The sequence below is a fragment of the Heterodontus francisci genome, chromosome 30 (genome assembly GCF_036365525.1).
Source record: "Heterodontus francisci isolate sHetFra1 chromosome 30, sHetFra1.hap1, whole genome shotgun sequence".
NCBI classification, from domain to species: domain Eukaryota; kingdom Metazoa; phylum Chordata; class Chondrichthyes; order Heterodontiformes; family Heterodontidae; genus Heterodontus; species Heterodontus francisci.
In genome coordinates, this window is record NC_090400.1 from 55,445,458 (window position 1) to 55,466,663 (window position 21,206).

At 43.3% G+C, this 21,206-nt stretch overlaps 1 protein-coding gene across 5 annotated transcripts in view; it reads left to right on the plus strand.

The window, feature by feature from the left end:
- Positions 1-21,206, plus strand: part of vmp1 (vacuole membrane protein 1) — a 204,266-nt gene that overhangs the window by 21,626 nt on the left and 161,434 nt on the right. Inside the window, exon 1 of one of the 5 annotated variants that reach the window (XM_068010711.1) lies at positions 15,359-15,392. The exons of the other annotated variants lie outside the window; for them this stretch is intronic. Coding sequence (XP_067866812.1) covers positions 15,374-15,392 — 19 coding nt within the window. The 5' untranslated portion in view covers positions 15,359-15,373. Of the gene's footprint in view, positions 1-15,358; positions 15,393-21,206 lie in introns of those variants that run through there. 5 annotated transcript variants of the gene reach the window in all.

A 21,206-nucleotide genomic window follows, 5' to 3' on the forward strand; every position in this document is an offset into this window, starting at 1 on the left:
AAGACCATGGTTATCTGTGAGTCACTGAGATGTTTGTAACTAATCACAACCCCTTCTGTATTTTGTTCTCTTTAGGAATGTAGAACTGTCCAGGACTGGAAAAAACACTTCCATCCCTCAAGTCAGTCTAATGGTCCCAAACTTCCTGCCGTGCTTTATTCTTCATGCCCTTCTGCAGTCCTGTCTGCTTGAAATGTATCCACCTTCTTGAAATTTCCAACATCTTTTGCTTCTACTGTCTTCATGGTTAGGCTGTTATCATAGAAGTTTACAACATTGAACTAGGTCATTTTATTCTGTCTGTGCCAGCCCTCTGCTGGAGCACTCCAAAACTATTACCTCAACCCTACTTGTTTTATTCTTTCATGGGATGTGGGCGTCACTGGCAAGGCCAGCATTTGTTGCCCATCCCTAGTTGTCCTTGAGAAAGTGGTGGTAAGCTGCCGCCTTGAACCGCTTCATGCCATGTGGTGTAGGTACTCCCACAGTGCTGTTGGGGAGAGAGTTTCATGATTTTGATCCAGCGACAGTGAAGGAACAGTAATATATTTCCAAGTCAGGATGGCATGTGACTTGGAGGGGAACTTGCCGGTTGTTGTGTTCCCGCGTGTCTGCTGCCCTTGTCCTTCTAGGTGGAAGAGGTCGCAGATTTGGAAGGTGCTGTCGAAGGAGGCGTGGTGAGTTGCTACAGTGCATCCTGTATATGCTGCACACTGCTGCCACTGTATATTGGAGCAGGAGGCTATGGGAGGCCTTCCTGACCCGCTCCTGCCTCCGCCCCACTTTAATTAGAGTGGTGATGGTGGGGCGGGGGGGAAAGGAAACAGGCAGCCTGCCCCAGGCCAATCAAGGCCCTTAAGTTATCAATCAACGGCCACTTAAGGGCCTTCGCCTGCCTCCACAGGGATATTACCTGTGGCAAGCGGGTGTCCTGGAGCCGGGAAAGGCTGCCCAGTGAAAGCTGGTGGCTTCTGAGCGTCCCGGGTGTGGGCCCTGACAAACGGCATAGGATGTCTGATTGAGGGCCACACCCGCTTCCCCAACCACCCTCAAGCGGGTGGAAGTCCCGCCTCACAACACTTAAAACCTGGGACCTTAAAATGCAGGATGGTTCCCCAGGCTAGACGGAAGCGTGTTTGCCACCGGCTTTTACGTCAGTGGCCAGCTCCCGTCTACCCGACGTAAAATCCGGCCCGCTGTGCGTTTGTCGTTTTTTCTTGTCTAAATTTGAAATTATGTCCCCTTGTTCTTTAGCTTTTGTTAATAGTGAATGCTGCATAGTGATCTATTTTATTTATTCTGAGATCTTAATGATTTCCATTAATAAGGTAGGGATGGAGTCTGTCCTAAAAATTGCAATTTATCCAAACTAGTCATTCCTAGTACCTGTGCTCTCTCTGTAGAGTTGACTATATGCCAAGGAAAATTCTGTACCGTCCATGCAGGTTACTTGGTACCAACACCAAGAGGTTGCCCCACACGAGTGCCTGTGTAATGATACTATTTCACATACGTATGAATTTCATTGCGACTGCTCCAGATCCTTGTAGGATATTAACTGCTTTAGGACAAAAAAGATGAACAGGATTTTCTTTCCTTCAATCATCTAGAATGCAGCCCATGGGCTGTAAGTGAAAGGGGCGGAAGCACCAGGGCCCCATTTTATGAAACCTTCATTTAAAAAAAAAAAGCTTGCAAAAAGATTATTGAACTAGTGAAAGTTAAGAATAAAATGCTCATTTAAGATTTAAATTTGCTAGCCTATTGTCGGGTGGGGGTGGGGGGGGTGGTGGTGCGGTTTCAGGACATGGCAGAACTTTTAGGATCAGTTAATAAAGAAGAAAGAACTGGAATTTCTATAGCACCTATCAGGTACTCGGTGTCTCAAGAACTTCACAGGTAACGAAGTACTTTTGGAGTGTTGTCACAATTATAATGTAGACAAAGGAATAAATGTACTGATATCGTTTTCCAGTTGAGTGGAAACAATTCAGCCATGTTCTGGATCAGGGTGGGTGAATAAAAACCTCTGATTCTCCATCTAAAGAAGATTTAACTAGATCATGGGTTCTCAAAGGTACAAAAGTATTGTATATCATAGGTTATACCCAGTTTTAAGATGACACGGCAGTGTGTAGTAAGAAAGTGTGGGTGTAATACCATTCCCAGATGCCATTCATTTGTTTTATATCATTTTGTAATCACAACTAAGGATCGGAACAGATTCCATACCTACCTTATTAATCAATCACAAAATAGCGCTACCTAACAAATATAAGAAATGCAAGAAGCACAGCATTCAGGACCATTCAGCACCTCTGGAGAGAACAGATACTTTGAAGCTTTGGATGCAGACTCTTCTAACATATGAAAGAATTAAAGGGCAGTGGGGGTGGGAGGGGTGGTTCGGCGTTGTTGCTATAAAACTAGATAAAATGGCTTTCCCAGGAACTTTGTAGGGAGGTTGCTCCTTTTAATTTGGAAAATGTGAGCAAGTAGCATTTTTGGCATATTCAGTGCTTCAGGGTGTGACTTGTACAGCCCATACTGCTGAGAGGCAAAGACAAAACTAATGCAGCAAATCCAACTGTTCAATTGTTTAGTGGCTGTTCACACAATCTAAGCAGTCTCAAAATATCCAAAATGTTAGTTTATTTTGTAATTATTTTGTGCAACAACTAACGTGGAATCTCCTTGCTCAGCATAGTGGGGAAAGTCTTCGCTCGAGTTGCTTTAAACAGGCTCCAGAAGCTGTCTGAGCGTGTCTACCCTGCGGCACAGTGTGGCTTTCGAGCAGAGAGATCCACCATTGACATGCTGTTCTCCCTTCGCCAGCTACAGGAGAAATGCTGTGAACAACAGATGCCCCTCTATGTTGCTTTCATTGATCTCACCAAAGCCTTTGACCTCGTCAGCAGACGTGGTCTCTTCAGACTACTAGAAAAGATCGGATGTCCACCAAAGCTACTAAGTATCATCACCTCATTCCATGACAATATGAAAGGCACAATTCAGCATAGCGGTGCCTCATCAGACCCCTTTCTTATCCTGAGTGGTGTGAAACAGGGCTGTGTTCTCGCACCTACACTGTTTGGGATCTTTTTTTTATTCGTTCATGGAATGTGGACGTCGCTGGCTAGGCCAGCATTTATTGCCCATTCCTATTTGCCCTTGAACTGAGTGGCCATTTCAGAGGGCATTTTAAGAGTCAACCACATTGCTGTGGATCTGGAGTCACATGTAGGCCAGACCAGGTAAGGATGGCAGATTTTCTTCCCTAAAGGACATTCGTGAACCAGATGGGTTTTTACAACAATCGACAATGGTTTCATTGTCACACTAGACTAGCTTTTTAATTCCAGATTTATTAATTGAATTCAAATTTCACCATCTGCCGTGGTGGGATTCGAACCCATGTCCCCAGAGCATTAGCCTGGGCCTCTGGGATTCCAGTCCAGTGACATTACCACTATGCCACCGCCTCCCCCTCCGTCTCTCACATGCGTTCAAGTCTTCAGAAGAAGGAATTTTCCTCCACACAAGATCAGGTGGCAGGTTGTTCAATCTTGCCCGTCTAAGAGCGAAGACCAAAGTACGGAAAGTCCTCATCAGGGAACTCCTCTTTGATGCTGCATTAACATCCCACACACAAGAGTGCCTGCAGAGACTCATCGCCAGGATTGCGGCTGTTTGCAACGAATTTGGCCTAACCATCAGCCTCTAGAAAACGAACATCATGGGACAGGACGTCAGAAATGCTCCATCCATCAATATTGACGACCACGCTCTGGAAGTGGTTCAACAGTTCACCTACCTAGGCTCAACTATCACCAGTAACCTGTCTCTCGATGCAGAAATCAACAAGCATATGGGAAAGGCTTCCACTGCTATGTCCAGACTGGCCAAGAGAGTGGGAAACTGGCTCACTGACACGGAACACAAGTCCGAGTGTATCAAGCCTGTGTCCTCAGTACCTTGCTCTACGGCAGCGAGGCCTGGACAACGTATGTCGGCCAAGAGCGACGTCTCAATTCATTCCATCTTTGCTGCCGTCGGAGAATCCTTGGCATCAGGTGGCAGGACCGTATCTCCAACACAGAAGTCGTCGAGGTGACCAACATCCCCAGCATATACACCCTACTGAGCCAGCGGCGCTTGAGATGGCTTGGCCATGTGAGCCGCGTGGAAGATGGCATTATCCCCAAGGACACATTGTGCAGCGAGCTCGTCACTGGTATCAGACCCACTGGCCGTCCATATCTCCACTTTAAAGACGTCTGCAAACGCGACATGAAGTCCTGTGACGTTGATCACAAGTTGTGGGAGTCAGTTGCCAGCAATCGCCAGAGCTGGCGGGCAGCCATAAAGCCGGGGCTAAAGTGTGGCGAGTCGAAGAGACTTAGCAGTTGGCAGGAAAAAAGACAGAAGCGCAAGGGGAGAGCCAACAGTGTAACAGCCTCGACAACCAATTTTATCTGTAGCACCTGTGGAAGAGCCTGTCACTCTAGAATTGGCCTTTATAGCCACTCCAGGCGCTGCTTCACAAACCACTGACCACCTCCAGGCGCTTACCCATTGTCTCTCGAGACAAGGAGGCCAAAGAAGATGATGATTTTGTGCTTGAATATGCACCTTTTCCATATTGAGTAGAAAAATTCAAATTTTCTATTAAATACTCCCAAGGCATATCATTTTCTCTCCCTGCCCCAAAATAAGGCTCACCAAGCTCATTAATTATGGTGAGTGATTTATCCCTCTGATCAACTTAAAAAAAAAACCCAGTATTTTCACTGCCTCCAAGAACTCCCACTACAAAGTGATGGTACTCAGACACCCCACACAGTTCTATTTGTGGGATTCTGTCCCTTACCAAATCTCTTATGCTATTAATAATCTCATTCAGTTTTGAAACTTATGCCAGAAATAAAAAATGTTATGATTATAAGAAGCCAAAAATAAAAAGTTGGTTACAGAAGTTTAAAAATATTTCTTGCACATGTGACTAATTATGTTTTTCATAGAGACACTCCACTTGACATTGCAGACACCCTCCTAGGATTTAAAACAAATTAAATTTCTTTTGAACATAAATACACAAGGTTCTTCAGACTTGCATTTCTGTGATGTACTGGATAATTGTACAACAATTCTTTGTAGTTGGGTTTGTGCTACTCGTAAACTAGTCCTGGGATAGTGTCGGTTATTGGACGTGCACTTTTTAAATTTGTGAATTAGCACTATTGAGCACGAAGAGATTTTATGCCCATTAAAGCCTTGCTCTGTAACTCCCTGTTTGCAATGATGCCTGCGGCTGACCGAGGAAATAGAATTACTCTCACTTGCTTCATGTAGTAGTGCCGTGGCACAGATGGCAGTTTTACTCTTGTGCTTTATGTGATCCCCTTTAATGTTCATGCAAAGGGCATGCATTGTTGAATTTCCATCTGTGCAGCCTAAATTCAGATCTTCGCATTGACATTTGAACTTGTCTTCTGTTAAAAGGAGAGAGGGAAGAAGATGTAAATTTGTGTAGTTCAATATGTTGTTCTACAGAGTATAGGTTCCTCATTTTTCCGAACCAAGTACTTCATCTTCTCAACATGCAGACTCCCATAGGAGTAGTTGCAACTTGCAGGAATGCATCCATGTTGACCAAAGTCGCCATCCAGTCTCTCTCACTCCTGAAAGGTCGAGATCTAAGTGGAGGCATTTGCACAGATTAGAAATACCACAAATCTAGATGAAGTTTGCCATTGCCAGAAAGACACATGAGAGCAACCTGGGGTGAGTTGCTCTTGATTGTCCTCCATTTAAGAAATGTGCTTAACTTTCTGATTTTCCCCCTTCTTCCCTCACCACACCTCGATAGTGCTTTAAATTCAGTGTGTTGCACTGTTGGCAATTTGCTTGCATCTTTCCACTCCATGACCATAATATGATAGAATTTTACATTAGCTTTGAAAGTGATGTAGTTCAATCCGAAACTAGTGCCTTAAATCTAAACAAAGGAAACTGCTAAGGTATGAGGGGAAAGTTGGCTGCAGTAGATTAGCAAACTACATTAAAAGAGTATGACGGTAGATGGGCTATGGCTAGCTTTTAAAGAATTAATACATGGTTTACAACAAATCTGCATTCCTTTTGAGGCACAAAACCCAACCAGAAAGGTGATCCAACCATGGCTAACAAGAGAAGTTAAAGATTGTATTAGATCAAAGGAAGAGGCTTACAAAGTTGCCAAAAAATTAGTAAGCCTGAGGATTGGGAGAATATTAGAATTCAGCAAAGGAGGACCAAGAAACTGATAAAGAAAGAGAAAATAGACATGAACGCAAACTAGTGAGAAACATAAAACCTTCTATAGTTATGTAAAATGGAAAAGATTAGCGAATACAAATGTGGACCCATTACAGGCGGAGACAGGGGAATTTATCATGGGAAAATAAGGAAATGACAGAGAAACTAAAATACTTAGCGAGAATGAGGAAGTGAAAGACATTGGTATTAGTGTAAAATAAAATGTAGTACTGGAGAAATTAATGGGACTGAAAGTTGATGAATCCCATGGACCTGATGATCTACATCCCAGGAGGTGGCTGTAGAGATAGTGGATGCATTGGTGATCATCTTTCAAAATTCTATAGATTCTCAAATGGTTCCTGAAGATTGGAAGGTAGCAAATGTAACCCCACTATTTAACAAAGGAGTGAGAGAGAAAACAGGGAACTACAGACCTGTTAGCCTTACATCAGTAGTAGGGAAAATGCTAGAATCTATTATCAAGGATGTTATAATTAGACACTTAGAAAATAATGGTCGGATTGGGCAGAGTCAACATGGATTTATGAAAGGAAAGTCATGTTTAACAAACCTGTTGAAGTTTTTTGGGGATGTAACTAGCAGAATAGATGAGGGGGACCTGTGGATGTGGTGTATTCGGATTTTCAGAAGGCTTTTCATAAGTTACCACGCAGGAGGTTAGTGAGCAAATTTAGAACACATGAGATTGGGGGTAATATACTGGCATGGATTGAAAATTGGTTAATGGACAGAAAACAGGACAGGAATAAACTGGTCATTCTCAGGTTGGCAGGCGATGATGAGTTGGGTACTGCAAGGATCAGTGCTTGGGCCCCAGCAATTCACAATTTATATCAATGATTTGGATGTGAGGACCAAATTTAATATTTCCAAGTTTGCTGATGACACAAAAGTAGGTGGGAATGTGAGTTGTGAGGAAGATGCAAAGAGGCCAAGTGAGTGGGCAAGAACTGGCAGATGGAATAGAATGTGGAAAAATGTGAAGTTATCCACTTTGGTAGGAAAAACAGATGCAGCGTACTTCTTAAATGGTGAGAGCTTGGGAAGTTGAGAAGTGTTGATGTCCAAAGGGACCTGGGTGTCTTTGTTCGTAAGTCTTTGAAAGCTAACATGCAGGTGCAGCAAGCTGTTGGGAAGGCAAATGGTATGTTGGCCTTTATTGCAAGAGGATTTGAGTACAGGAGTAAAGAAGTCTTTCTGCAATTGTATGGAGCCTTGGTGAGACCGCACCTCGAATATTGCATACAGTTTTTGTCTCCTTGCCTAAGAAAGGATCTAGGGAGTGCAACAAAGGTTCACCAGACTGATTGCTGAAATGGTGGGATTGTCCGATGAGGAGAGATTGAGGAGACTGGGCCTGTATTCTCTAGAGTTTAGAAGAATGAGAGACGATCTCATTGAAGCATACAAAATTCGTACTGGGCTTGACAAGGTTGATGCAGGAAGATGTTTCCCCAATTGGGGGTTCTAGAAACAGGTGACGCAGTCTCTGAATAAGAGGTAGGCCATTTAGGACTGAGATGAGGAGGAATTTCTTCACTTAGATGGTGGTGAATCTGTGGAATTCTCTACCCTAGAGGGCTGTGGAGGCACGGTCATTGAGTATGTTCAAGACAGAGATTGATATATTTTTAGATATTGAAGACATATAGCGATTTGGGGATAGTGTGGGAAAAGGCATTGAGGCAGAAGATCAGCCATGATCTAGTTGAATGGTGGAGCAGGCTCGTGAGGCTGAATGGTCTGCTCATACTCTTATTTCCTATGTTCCATAACATCATAATGTACTATCTCATTGACCATTTTAAGAAACCAGGCTGAAAGGTCTGGCTCCATCATGCAAGACACCACTAGGGTTGAAAAGAGTGGAAGAGTCCAACTAAATTGATTCGAGGACACCAGACTTGTGGTTTAAAAGCCTGTAGATTATAGGGAAAAGAGGTTAATGCGCAGTGTTTAAAAATCCCTTAGAGGATTGTGCTATCATCTGTGGCTCCAAAGAGGACATAGATAATAGAATACTTCTCTTAGAAATCCATTCATCTCAAACCCCAAACTTCAGAGAATTAACTTCAGCTATTTATATTCGAGATTCGTGTAGTATAACTTTTATTTCATCAGAAAATTTTCTGTTTAAAAATGATCAGGGTATTCCCCCTCATGAATTGGCATGGCAATATTTATTGATGGAATACAAGGGATAAATTTGCATCTCCAGCACACAGCACTGTGTGCCAAGAGAACATTTTGCAATACTGGATTCTGTGGATAGTCTGTCCTTAGTGCATGCTGCCTGATTTTCCATAGTGGTTGGAGAATTTGGTTGGTTGTTCTAACTTTGAATAGCAGTTTCTGCATCTACTGTTCTAGCCAGTTCATGCAAAGGAAAATACCAGTATATGAGCTGTGGAAGAATTTAAAATGTATAAATGTCCTCGTGCTGTGAAGCAATAAAATACAGATTAACTGGTTATTCTATCATTACTAATTATCAGATATTGTTAGTACAAAATTGCTGCTGTTTCCCTGCTTAAATCATTGAACTCAATATGTGGAGTGTTTCGAGGCATTTTGATGAATTGATAGTTATATAAATATAAGTCTTTTTTTCAATTGCATCATAATTGGCTGACTGGACTAAAGTGGAGGTAGGGGAGCAATCAATTGAAGTAAGAGGATATTTTGCAGTGTATATTCAACAAACTAATTTTGAGATGGTGTTGAGGTGCAGCTGTGACAAACTCTAGCATTATTGTATTGAATGGAAGCTTCTGATTGTACCTGTTAGATCTCAACCTTCTGGTAAGTGCATGGGTTTGCCTTTGTTTTCACTTAGTCATTCTTGGCTCGGTGCCAGTTCCCACTGATGTTGATTTGCATTTTGATTTTTAATTACACTGCTGTATGTCATTGATATGTTGATTATATTTTGCTGAAGTAGTACTGTATGGAGGAAGGGTGAGGAACATTATCAGATCAACAAAATTGCAGCTCTCAAATTTTGTACTTAATAACATGAATTCTGATTTGAACCTCATTGAATCATTGGACACTTGTTCACTGGTGCTACTGGCATTTACATCGTTAAATCTGGCTTCCTTTTCCCAGCACAGAGTAATGACAAATTGTGTTTGAGGCTGCGGCTGAGGTAAAAGAACTGGATTTAGTAGTGTTACTTATTTTTATTTTATTTAGAGATACCCTTCGGCCCACCGAGTCTGTGCCGACCATCAACCACCCATTTAGACTAATCCGACACTAATCCCATATTCCTACAACATCCCCACCTGTCCCTATATTCCCCTACCACCTACCTCTCTTGGGATCTGACCTAAAACAACATGAACACGAAAATATCTATAAATTGTCCTTGTTTGGCTGAATAATTACATACAATCTTGGGCATAGAAAGACAGACCATTCTACACAACTGGACTATGCATTTATACACCACATTGAGCTTCCTCCCATTCTAATTACCTCTTCCTATCCTGCCCTTGTCTTGATTCTCCAATTCTATGTATGTGCATTAAACTCCTCTTTAATGTATGATGGCATTAAGAGAGCTCTTGGGCCAACCATCAAGAAGATCGCCCCCCTAAAATCTAAATCAGGGGACATAATCACTGGCCAACGCAAACAAATGGACCGCTGGGTTGAGCACTACCTAGAACTGTACTCCAGGGAGAATGTTGTCACTGAGACCGCCCTCAATGCAGCCCAGCCTCTACCAGTCATGGATGAGCTGGACATACAGCCAACAAAATCGGAACTCAGTGATGCCATTGATTCTCTAGCCAGCGGAAAAGCCCCTGGGAAGGACAGCATTACCCCTGAAATAATCAAGAGTGCCAAGCCTGCTATACTCTCAGCACTACATGAACTGCTATGCCTGTGCTGGGACGAGGGAGCAGTACCTCAGGACATGCGCGATGCCAATATCATCACCCTCTATAAAAACAAAGGTGACCGCGGTGACTGCAACAACTACCGTGGAATCTCCCTGCTCAGCATAGTGGGGAAAGTCTTTGCTCCAGTTGCTCTAAACAGGCTCCAGAAGCTGGCCGAGCACATCTACCCTGAGGCACAGTGTGGCTTTCGTGCAGAGAGATCGACCGTTGACATGCTGTTCTCCCTTCGTCAGATACAGGAGAAATGCCGCGAACAACAGATGCCCCTCGACATTGCTTTCATTGATCTCACCAAAGCCTTTGACCTCTTCAGCAGACGTGGTCTCTTCAGACTACTAGAAAAGATTGGATGCCCACCAAAGCTACTAAGTATCATCACCTCATTCCATGACAATATGAAAGGCACAATTCAACATGGTGGCTCCTCATCAGACCCCTTTCCTATCCTGAGTGGCGTGAAACAGGGCTGTGTTCTCGCACCCACACTTTGTGGGATTTTCTTCTCCCTGCTGCTTTCACTTGCGTTCAAGTCTTCTAAAGAAGGAATTTTCCTCCACACAAGATCAGGGGGCAGATTGTTCAACCTTGCCCGTCTAAGAGCGAAGTCCAAAGTACGGAAAGTCCTCATCAGGGAACTCCTCTTTGCTGACGATGCTGCTTTAACATCTCACACTGAAGAGTACCTGCAGAGTCTCATCGACAGGTTTGCGGCTGCCTGCAACGAATTTGGCCTAACCATCAGCCTCAAGAAAACGAACATCATGGGGCAGGACGTCAGAAATGCTCCATCCATCAATATTGGCGACCATGCTCTGGAAGTGGTTCAAGAGTTCACCTACCTAGGCTCAACTATCACCAGTAACCTGTCTCTAGACGCAGAACTCAACAAGCGCGTGGGAAAGGCTTCCACTGCTATGTCCAGACTGGCCAAGAGCGTGTGGGAATATGGCGCACTGACACGGAACACAAAAGTCCGAGTGTATCAAGCCTGTGTCCTCAGTACCTTGCTCTATGGCAGCGAGGCCTGGACAACGTATGTCAGCCAAGAGCGACGTCTCAATTCATTCCATCTTCGCTGCCTCTAGAGAATACTTGGCATCAGGTGGCAGGACCGTATCTCCAACACAGAAGTCCTCGAGGCGGCCAACATCCCCAGCTTATACACACTGCTGAGTCAGCGGCGCTTGAGATGGCTTGGCCATGTGAGCCGCATGGAAGATGGCAGGATCCCCAAAGACACATTGTACAGCGAGCTCGCCACAGGTATCAGACCCACCGGCCGTCCATGTCTCCACTTTAAAGACGTCTGCAAACGCGACATGAAGTCCTGTGACATTGATCACAAGTCGTGGGAGTCAGTTGCCAGCGTTCGCCAGAGCTGGCGGGCAGCCATAAAGGCAGGACTAAAGTGTGGTGAGTCGAAGAGACTTAGCAGTTGGCAGGAAAAAAGACAGAGGCGCAAGGGGAGAGCCAACTGTGTAACAGCCCCGACAAACAAATTTTTCTGCAACACCTGTGGAAGAGCCTGTCACTCTAGAATTGGCCTTTATAGCCACTCCAGGCGCTGCTTCACACACCACTGATCACCTCCAGGCACTTACCCATTGTCTCTCGAGATAAGGAAGCCAAAGAAGAACTGTGTCAATTGATATCTATTCCAGCCGCAATGTGATCCAAATTCTTAAACTATTTATTTGATCAGTTAATGGTTGCCATCATTTATTTATTTTATTTATTTATTTATTTTATTTATTTAGAGATACAGCACTGAAACAGACCCTTCGGCCCACCGAGTCTGTGCCGACCAACAACCACCCATTTATACTAATCCTAGATTAATCCCATATTCTCTACCACATCCCCACCATTCTCCTACCACCTACCTACACTAGGGGCAATTTACAATGGCCAATTTACCTGTCAACCTGCAAGTCTTTTGGAGGTGGGAGAAAACCGGAGCATCCGGCGGAAACCCACGCAGACACAGGAAGAACTTGCAAACTCTGCACAGGCAGTACCCAGAACTGAACCCGGGTCGCTGGAGCTGTGAGGCTGCGGTGCTAACCACTGCTCCACTGTGCCGCCCTTCTATCTGTGAAATATAATGGACATGCAGCAAACAATCTATTTAGGTCAGGTGTCTTCTCTTGGTGCTCCTTTGCTAATGGCTGTGAAGGCAAATCCTTGAGATGTCGGTTCTGCCACAAGTTAGTGGCTATGGTATCTTTATGCTGTATGGTTTTGGACTCACCCACAAGTGGAAACAGATTCAATAGGGTGGAGAAACTATCATAATTTTAAAGACCTCTATCAGGCCTCCTCTTAGTCTTCTGTCTCTAGAGCGAAGAGCTGCAGCCTCCTCAATCTTTCCAAATAGTTGCCAATCTTCTAGATTTTCTCCAGTGCTTCAATATCCTTTTTGTACTATGGAGACCACAGTGATCCATATGTGGTCTAACCAAGTTTCTATTTTAATATAACATTACCTTTGTGAATTTGTATACTATTGCTCTAGAAATGAAACCCAGTACTTTTTTTGCATTCGTTGTGTAAAGCTGTATCCACTTGTGTTGGTACTTTTAGCGAGTATTCCCAGATCTGTTTGTTCCTCTATTGCATTTAGTGTCTTTTTTTCTTCGTTCTTGGGATGTGGGCATCACTGGAAAGGCTAGTATTTGTTGTCCATCTCTAATTGTCCTTGAGAAGGTGGTGGTGAGCTGCCTTCTTGAACCACTGCAGTCCATGTGATGTACGTATACCCATGGTGCTGTTAGAGAGGGAGTTTCAGGATTTTGATCCTGTGGCAGTGAAGTAATGGTGATTATAGTTCCAAGACAGGATGGTGAGTGATTTGGAGGGGAACTTGCAAGTGATGGTGCTCCCATACATAGGCTACCCTTGTCCTTCCAGTTGATAGTCGTGGGTTTTAAAGGTGCTGTTGAAGAAGGCTTGGTGAGTTACTGCAGTGCATCTTGTAGATGGTACACACTGCTGTCACTGTGTGCCAGTGTTGGAGGGAATGAATGTTTAAAGATGGTGGATGGGGTGCTCATCAAGCAGTCTGCTTTGTCTTGGATGGTGTCGAGCTTCTTGACCTGCACTCATCCAGGTAAGTGAAAAGTGTTTCATCATACTCCTGATTTGTGCCTTGGCGATGATGCAGGCTTTTGGGTGTCAGGAGGTGAGTTATTCGTCACAGAATTCCCAGCCTCTGACCTGCTCTTGTGGTCACAGTATTTATATGGCTGATCCAGTTCAGTTTCTGGTCAATGGTAACCCCCAGGATGTTGGTGGGAGATTCAGCAGTGGTATTGCTGTTGAATATCAAAGGGCAATGGTTAGATTCTCTTGTTGGAGATGATTATTGCCTGGCACTTGCTCCTCCTACCAAAACTAGTCACTTTTCCCTTCACAATATTGAATTTAATTTGTCATTAATCTTCCTGTATTTTGGTGCTGTCCTCTGTATGTTATTAGTTATTCCCCCAATTTGCGATCATTTGCAAATTCCTACACCATTCCTCTAATTCCTGAATCCAAATCTTTTTTTTGGGGGCAAAAAATAGCACTTGGTATGATCCCAGTGGACAGCACTTCTGATTACTGCTTCTCATTTTGATAAGCTGACTGAGCTAGTGGATGAGCATGACCTTGTTGGATGTTCATGCATCTGATGATTCACTGTCTAGGGATCATTCAAATTTTCTCCATTTGAGTCCAGATTTTAAATCTGAAACAGCTCGACATGTCAACTTTGAATTTTTTTGCAAATGTTCTGATATAGAAACTTATATATATTTTATATAGACCTTTTCCTGACCTCAGAACATCCCAAAGCCACTACCAGTCGCATCTTCCCCTCCCTTCCCCTGTCAGCATTCCGAAGGGATCGTTCCCTCCGCGACACCCTGGTCCACTCCTCCATTACCCCCACCACCTCGTCCCCGTCCCAGGGCACCTTCCCTTGCAATCGCAGGAGGTGTAATACCTGCCCATTTATCTTCTCTCTCCTCACTATCCCAGGCCCCAAACACTCCTTTCAGGTGAAGCAGCGATTTACTTGTACTTCTTTCAATGTAGTATACTGTATTCGCTGCTCACAGTGTGGTCTCCTCTACATTGGGGAGACCAAGTGCAGACTGGGTGACCGCTTTGCGGAACATCTCCGCTCAGTCCGCAAGCAGGACCCTGAGCTTCCGGTTGCTTGCCATTTCAACACTCCCCCCTGCTCTCATGCTCACATCTCTGTCCTGGGATTGCTGCAGTGTTCCAGTGAACATCAACGCAAGCTCGAGGAACAGCATCTCATTTACCAATTAGGCACACTACAGCCTGCCGGACTGAACATTGAGTTCAATAATTTCAGAGCATGACAGCCCCCCACTTTACTTTCATTTTTAGTCATTTTTAGTTATTCTTTTTTTTTTACATTCCTTTTTACATTTTTTACAATCTTTTTTTGCATTTATTTCATTTCATCTTAGTTTGTTCAGTTTGCTTACCCACTGTTTTTTTCAGGTTGTTTTTCTTCAGGTTTGCACTTGCTGCTGTTCAATATTCAGTATATTCACACCTAATCTGTACTAATGCTTTGTCTTTCAACACACCATTAACATATTGTTTGCCTTTGCTCCGTGACCTTTTGGTCAGCTATGTGGCCTGGTCCAATCTGCACCTTCTCCTTTGTTATCTCTTGCCCAACCCCCACCTCACTTGTTTATAATCTGTGACTTTTCTAATATTTGTCAGTTCCGAAGAAGGGTCACTGACCCGAAACGTTAACTCTGCTTCTCTTTCCACAGATGCTGCCAGACCTGCTGAGTGAATCCAGCATTTCTTGTTTTTGTTTCAGATTTCCAGCATCCGCAGTATTTTGCTTTTATTACCAAAGTGCTTCACAGCTAATTAAATTCCTTTTGAAGTGCAGTCACTGTTGTAAAGTAGGGAAACACAGCAGCCAGTTTTCACACATGGTTCTACAAACAGCAATGAGATAATTGACCAAGTCAGATGTTTGTGATGTTGGTTAAGGGGTGAATATTGCTCAGGACATCCAAGAAAACTGCACCCCCCCACACTCTTCTTTGAACAGTGCCATGGGAATTTTGTCCACCTGATGGGACAGATGGGATCTCAGTTTAATGTCTCATCTGAAAGAAGGTACGTCTGATAGTGTAGCCCTCTCTCAATGCTGCACTGAAGTATCAGCCTAGATTATATGCTCAAGTCTCAGGAGTGGGCTTGAATACATGACCTCCTGGCTGAGCGGAGAGTGCTACCGTTGAACCAAGATTAACTTCTGAAGCCAGGGATGTGATCTAGAGAGCCAGTCATTCTGAAGGAGAGAGACAAACTTTTTTTTGAGTAAGATCCTTCTTCAGAACTAATGAAGGGCCCCATTTGAAGCATTAACCTATCTGTTGACTGACTTGCTGTGCATTTTCTATTTCACAGCATTCATGGCTCTTTTTGTCTGATGAAAAACTTTGTCCCAAGTTTGATTTGCACAGTTGCAGTAAATGAGGCTGTTTTTATTCTGTTTAGTTTTTTGCTTGTGACTGTCCTAGTGAATGTTCTCCCTGAATTGAATACTGTTCCAAGTGGTTCAGACTGAGGTCTGCATCCATGTTCAGGGCAATGACATGCCCAATGTATATATTGGAAAAGAGTAATATATCAAGAGACTTGAGCTTTGCTATCCCTGTTTGAAACAAGACAATAATTTAAAATTGACCTCTTTATAGAAATTACTTCTTGCTGTATTTCCCAGTGAAGTTGGCATTTAGTAGTGAAAATCGTTCCATTTGGAAAAGATTGATGGTGTGTGCAATCTCAATGTCTTCTTTGACCTAGAGCTGAACTTCAAACCTGCTAATCTCCACCCGTGCAACATTACCAGTCCCCTCCCTTCTTTCACCCACATAACTGCTGAAAGTCATTCATGCCTTTGTTGACTCTAGGTTTGATTTTTCTAAAATCTTGAGGCTGTGGCTGCCTGAAGTCTATCATATGTAAACCCCAGCTCATCGAACTCCATTGTTTACATGCTATCATGTATGATCTCCTATGCCCCTTTTCTCACCAACCTCCCTTGGTTCTCTGATCCCCAACAAATTGAATTCAGAATCCATATCCTCGTTAACCATTCTCTCTACAGCTCCCCTCTCCTTTCCTCCCTCCAACCCTATATGCCAGTGTACCCTCTATTCCCCTGATTCTGCTGGCCTTTGTATCCCTTAATTCTTTTGGTCTATCTTTAGTCTTAGACCCTTCGATCATTTTGACCTCAGATTCTGGAACATTCTCCTCAAAATCTCCATCCCCTTGCTATTTTGCCCCTCTTTTGTAAGCCTCAAAACCTATTTTTGCCATGAGTTTGGCCACGTTCCCTAAATCTTATACTACTGCAAGGTGTCTATCTTCTCTGAAGCATCTGAGATATTATTGCATCTTTAAATGCACATTGCTGTTTGAATCGAGAGCTATGTTACATTTGCGTTGCAGGAAAATTATGCACTGTTTTTGTACAGAAGTTTATGAACAATAATGGTTATACCTTAAGTCTCTTGTCAGTTAATTATCTCTAAAAATGAAAGCTTTTCAACAGATCAGATTCCAAAAACATACATACTTGCTTCTAGTTAATGTTTAAAGTGTCTTGGGTAGCTGTTGAGAGACTGCTTAATAACAAATGTCTGAAACCGAGAACTTGAATTACACTCCGAAGTTGAGAGTCTGCAGGTGAACTGCTTTTGCCATCTGTATTGTAGTCATTTCCAAATCCAGTCTGTTCAGCAGAAAGCTTCCAATCTTTTGTTGCAACCTTCTTTGTATTTTACTTTTATTCGTTTTGTGGAATGTGGGCTTCACTGGATAGGCCAGCATTTATTGCCCGTCCCTAATTGCCCTTGAACTGGGCATTTTCAGAGTCAGCCATATTGCTGTGGGTCTGGAGACACAGGTAGGCCAGACCAGGTAAGGACTGCCAATTTCCTTCCCTAAAGGACATTAGTGAACCAAATGGGTTTTTACAACAATCAACAATGGTTTCATGGTCATCATTAGACTAGATTTTCTTTTTTAAAATTCCAGATTTATTAATTGAATTCTAATTTCACCATCTGCTGTGGTGGGATTGGAACCCGTGTACCTAAAGCATCAGCCTGGGCTCTGGGATACTGGTCCAGTGACATTACCACTGCACCACAGCCTCCCCATTACCATTTCTTTGCTTCCTGCTAAACTGCAAATACATCATCCTACTCGCTCTTTGTCCTTGTACTGTGTTGAATTTGAGATTGCTCACACTATAGAATCATAGAAAGTTTAAGGCACAGAAAGAGGCCACTCGGCCCATCGTGTCTGTGCTAGCCGAAAAACAATCCACCTATTCTAATACCACCTTCCAGCATTTGGTCCGTAACTGTGCCGATTGCAGCACTTGAGGTGCATATCCAGACTCCTTTTGAATGAGTTGAGGGTTTCTGCCTCAACTACCCTTTCAGGCAGTGAGTTCCAGACCCCCACCACCCTCTGGGTGAAGAAGCTTTTCCTCATCTGCTGTCTAATTTTTCTACCAATCACTCTAAATCCATGCCCCCTCGTCACTGACCTCTCTACTAAGGTGAATAGACCCTTCACCTCCACTCTATTCAGGCCCCTCAAAATTTTGTACATTTCAATCAGATCTCCCCTCAGCTTTCTCTGTTCCAAGGAGAACAACCCCAGCCTATCCAATCTTTCCTCATAGCTGCATTATTCCAGTCCTGGTAATATCCTCACAAATCTCCTCTGTACCCTCTCTAGTGCAATTATATCCTTTCCATAATGAGGTGACCAGAACTGCAGACCGTACTCAAGTTGTGGCCTAACCAATGAGTTATGCAGTTAAAACATAGAAAATAGGAGCAGGAGTAGGCCATTCGGCCCCTTGAGCTCGCTTCACCATTCACCATGATCAAGGCCAATCATCCAACCCAGTAGCCTGTTTCCGCTTTCACCCCATACCCTTTGATCCCCTTAGACCCATGAGCTATATCTAACTCCTTCTTGAAAACATACAATGTTTTGGCCTCAACTGCCTTCTGTGGTAGCGAATTCCACAGGCTTACCACTCTCTGAATGAAGAAAGTTCTCCTCATCTCGGTCCTGAAAGGTTTACCCTGTATCCTTAGACTATGACCCCTGGTTCTGGACTCGGCAGCCATCGGGAGCATCCTTCCAGCAGAACCTCCCTGCTCTTGCATTCTATACCTTGGCTAATAAAGGAAAGGATTCCATATGCCTTCTTAACCACCTTATTGACCCGTCCTGCTACTTTCAGGGATCTGTGGACATTCACACCAAGGTTCCTCACTTCCACTACGCTTCTCAGTATTTTCCCATTAATCATGTATTCCTTTGCCTTGTTTGACCTCCCCAAATGCGTCACCTCACACTTCTCCAGGTTGAATTCCATTTGCAACTTTTCTGCCCATTGACCACTCCATCAATATCTTCCTACAGCTATCCTCCTCTCTATCTACCACACGGCCAATCTTTGTGTCATCTGCAAACTTCGTGATCATGTCCCCTTCATTTATGTTCAAATCATTAATATATACCACAAAAAGCAGGGGACCCAGTACTGAGCCCTGCGGAGTGCCACTGGAAACAGCCCTCCAGTCGCTAAAACACCCTTCAACAATTACCCTTTGTTTCCAGCCACTGAGCCAGTTTTGTATCCACCTTGCTGCATTTCCCTGGATCCCATGGGGTTTTATTTTTTAGCCAGTCTGCATGTGGGACCTTGTCAAAAGCCTTGCTAAAATCCATGTAGACTATATCAACTGCACTACCCTCATCTATTTTCCTTGTTACTACTTCATAAAATTCAATCAAGTTGGTCAAACAAGATCTTCCCTTAACAAATCCATACTGACGATCCTTGATAAACCTATGCCTTTCTAAGTGACAGTTTATCCTGTCTCTCAGAATAGATTCCAATAATTTGCACACTACTGAGGTTGCACTGACTGGCCTGTAATTATTCAGTCTGTCCTTCGTTCGCTTTTTAAACAGAGGTACAATGTTAGCAGTTCTCCAGTCCTCCGGCACCAAACCTGTATCAAGTGAGGACTGGAAAATGGTCAGACCTTCTGCTGTTTCTTCTATTGCTTCTTTTAACAGCCTAGGGTACATTTCATCTGACCCTGGTGATTTATCAACTTTCAAGGATTCTAATCCCATTTAATACTTACTCTCTCCCTATGTTATCGCATCCAATACTTCACACTCCTGCACCTTAACTACAATATCTGCATCGTCCCTCTCTTTTGTGAAGACAGACACAAAATATTCATTAGGAACCATACCAACATCTTCCGCCCCTACATAGATTACCTTTTTGATCTTTTATGGGTTCTACTCTCTCCTTAGTTATTTCATTTCCCAGGACTTTCAACCATGACCTCTCTTGGTCTTCCTTTTATTTTACAATTAACAGAGTTTTAAAACTCAAACTTTGTGACTCTTGATCATTACTAGTAATATTCCTCATCTTTCCAAAACAAAAACAATAACAACTTGCATTAATATAGTGCCTTTAAAGTAGTCAAGCATCCCAGGGTGTTTCACAGGAGCATTATCAAACAAATTTTAACACTGAGCCACAGAGATATTAGATGACTAAAAGTTGGGTCAAAGAGGAAGGTTTTAAGGAGCTTTTTAAAGGAGATGGGAGAGATAGAGACAGAGGGGTTAGAGAGAAAATTTCAGAGCTATGGGCCTAATCAGCTGAATGTACAGCCACCAATGGCAGACTGATTTAAAATTGGTGATGCGCAAGAGGTGAAAATTGGAGGAATTCCAAGATCTTGAAGTGGTGTAGGGCTGGGAGAGGTTACAGTATGGGGAGGGCCAAGGCCATGGAGGGATTTGAAGACAAAAGATGAGAATTTTTGTGACGCATTTCTGGACCAGGAGCCAATGTAGGTCAATGAGCACAGGGTGAACAGTACTTCGTGCAAGTTAGTATACAGGCAGCAGAGTTTGGATAACTCAAGTTTTTGTAGGGTGGAAGATGGGAGGCTAGCCAGGAGAGCATTGGAATAGCCAAGTCTAGAGGTAACAAAAGCATGGAGAAGGGGTTTCACAGTAGATGAGCTGAAGCAGGAGTGGAGTCAGGTGATGTTACGGAGATGGAAGTAGGCGAATTAGGAGGAGCTGAGGGAGGGGGTATTGTAGCTCAAGCTATATTTAAATACCTGCTTAGTGGTGCAGCAGCTTATCCATTGAGCAGCTAAGTCATGTAGAATAGAGAGATATTGGGTTTGACACCTGGTCTATGCCCAGTTAGTTGCACTACAGGCTTTGACCCACAGGTTTCTTAACAGAGGAAAAACACCACAACATCAAATTGGTCAGCATTCTGTCAAAGATCAGTTGCTTCAAAATACAACATGAAAATGATATTTTAAGATCTTGTCAGTGGAGCCCATCTGCTATGTCAAACTTTTGGCATATGCAAATTCAGACAGCTTGTCATCTGTCCTAAAATGTTGACAAATGGTAGGAATTAGACCTGCTCCTCAGGGATCCCTTAGCTGAGCTTGTGAAGCACGTTGGTTTCACGCAGTATTGCAAATCACAACTCTTTTTATAGCAACTTGGCATTCTGTGGCACTTTGAAATTTAACTGACTTGTTTGCTTTCATTTTTTGTCATTTATTGAGACTTGTATTTTACATAGATTGTGTCTATGTAGTTTGACAAGATTTCAAAATGATAATGGATGAGGCAAGTATATTTGTCTGATCTTCAATCATCTATCCAGAGAGAGCCTAACATCATCCCTTTGTCACATCCACTTGTTTCTTCAATGGTTGTAGGGTTTTTGCCACAATCACTATACCTAGAAATTTATACCATACGTTGATCACTCTTCTTGCGTGAAAAATTTCATGATAGCTATCCTAAAAGAACCCTTCTCTAGCT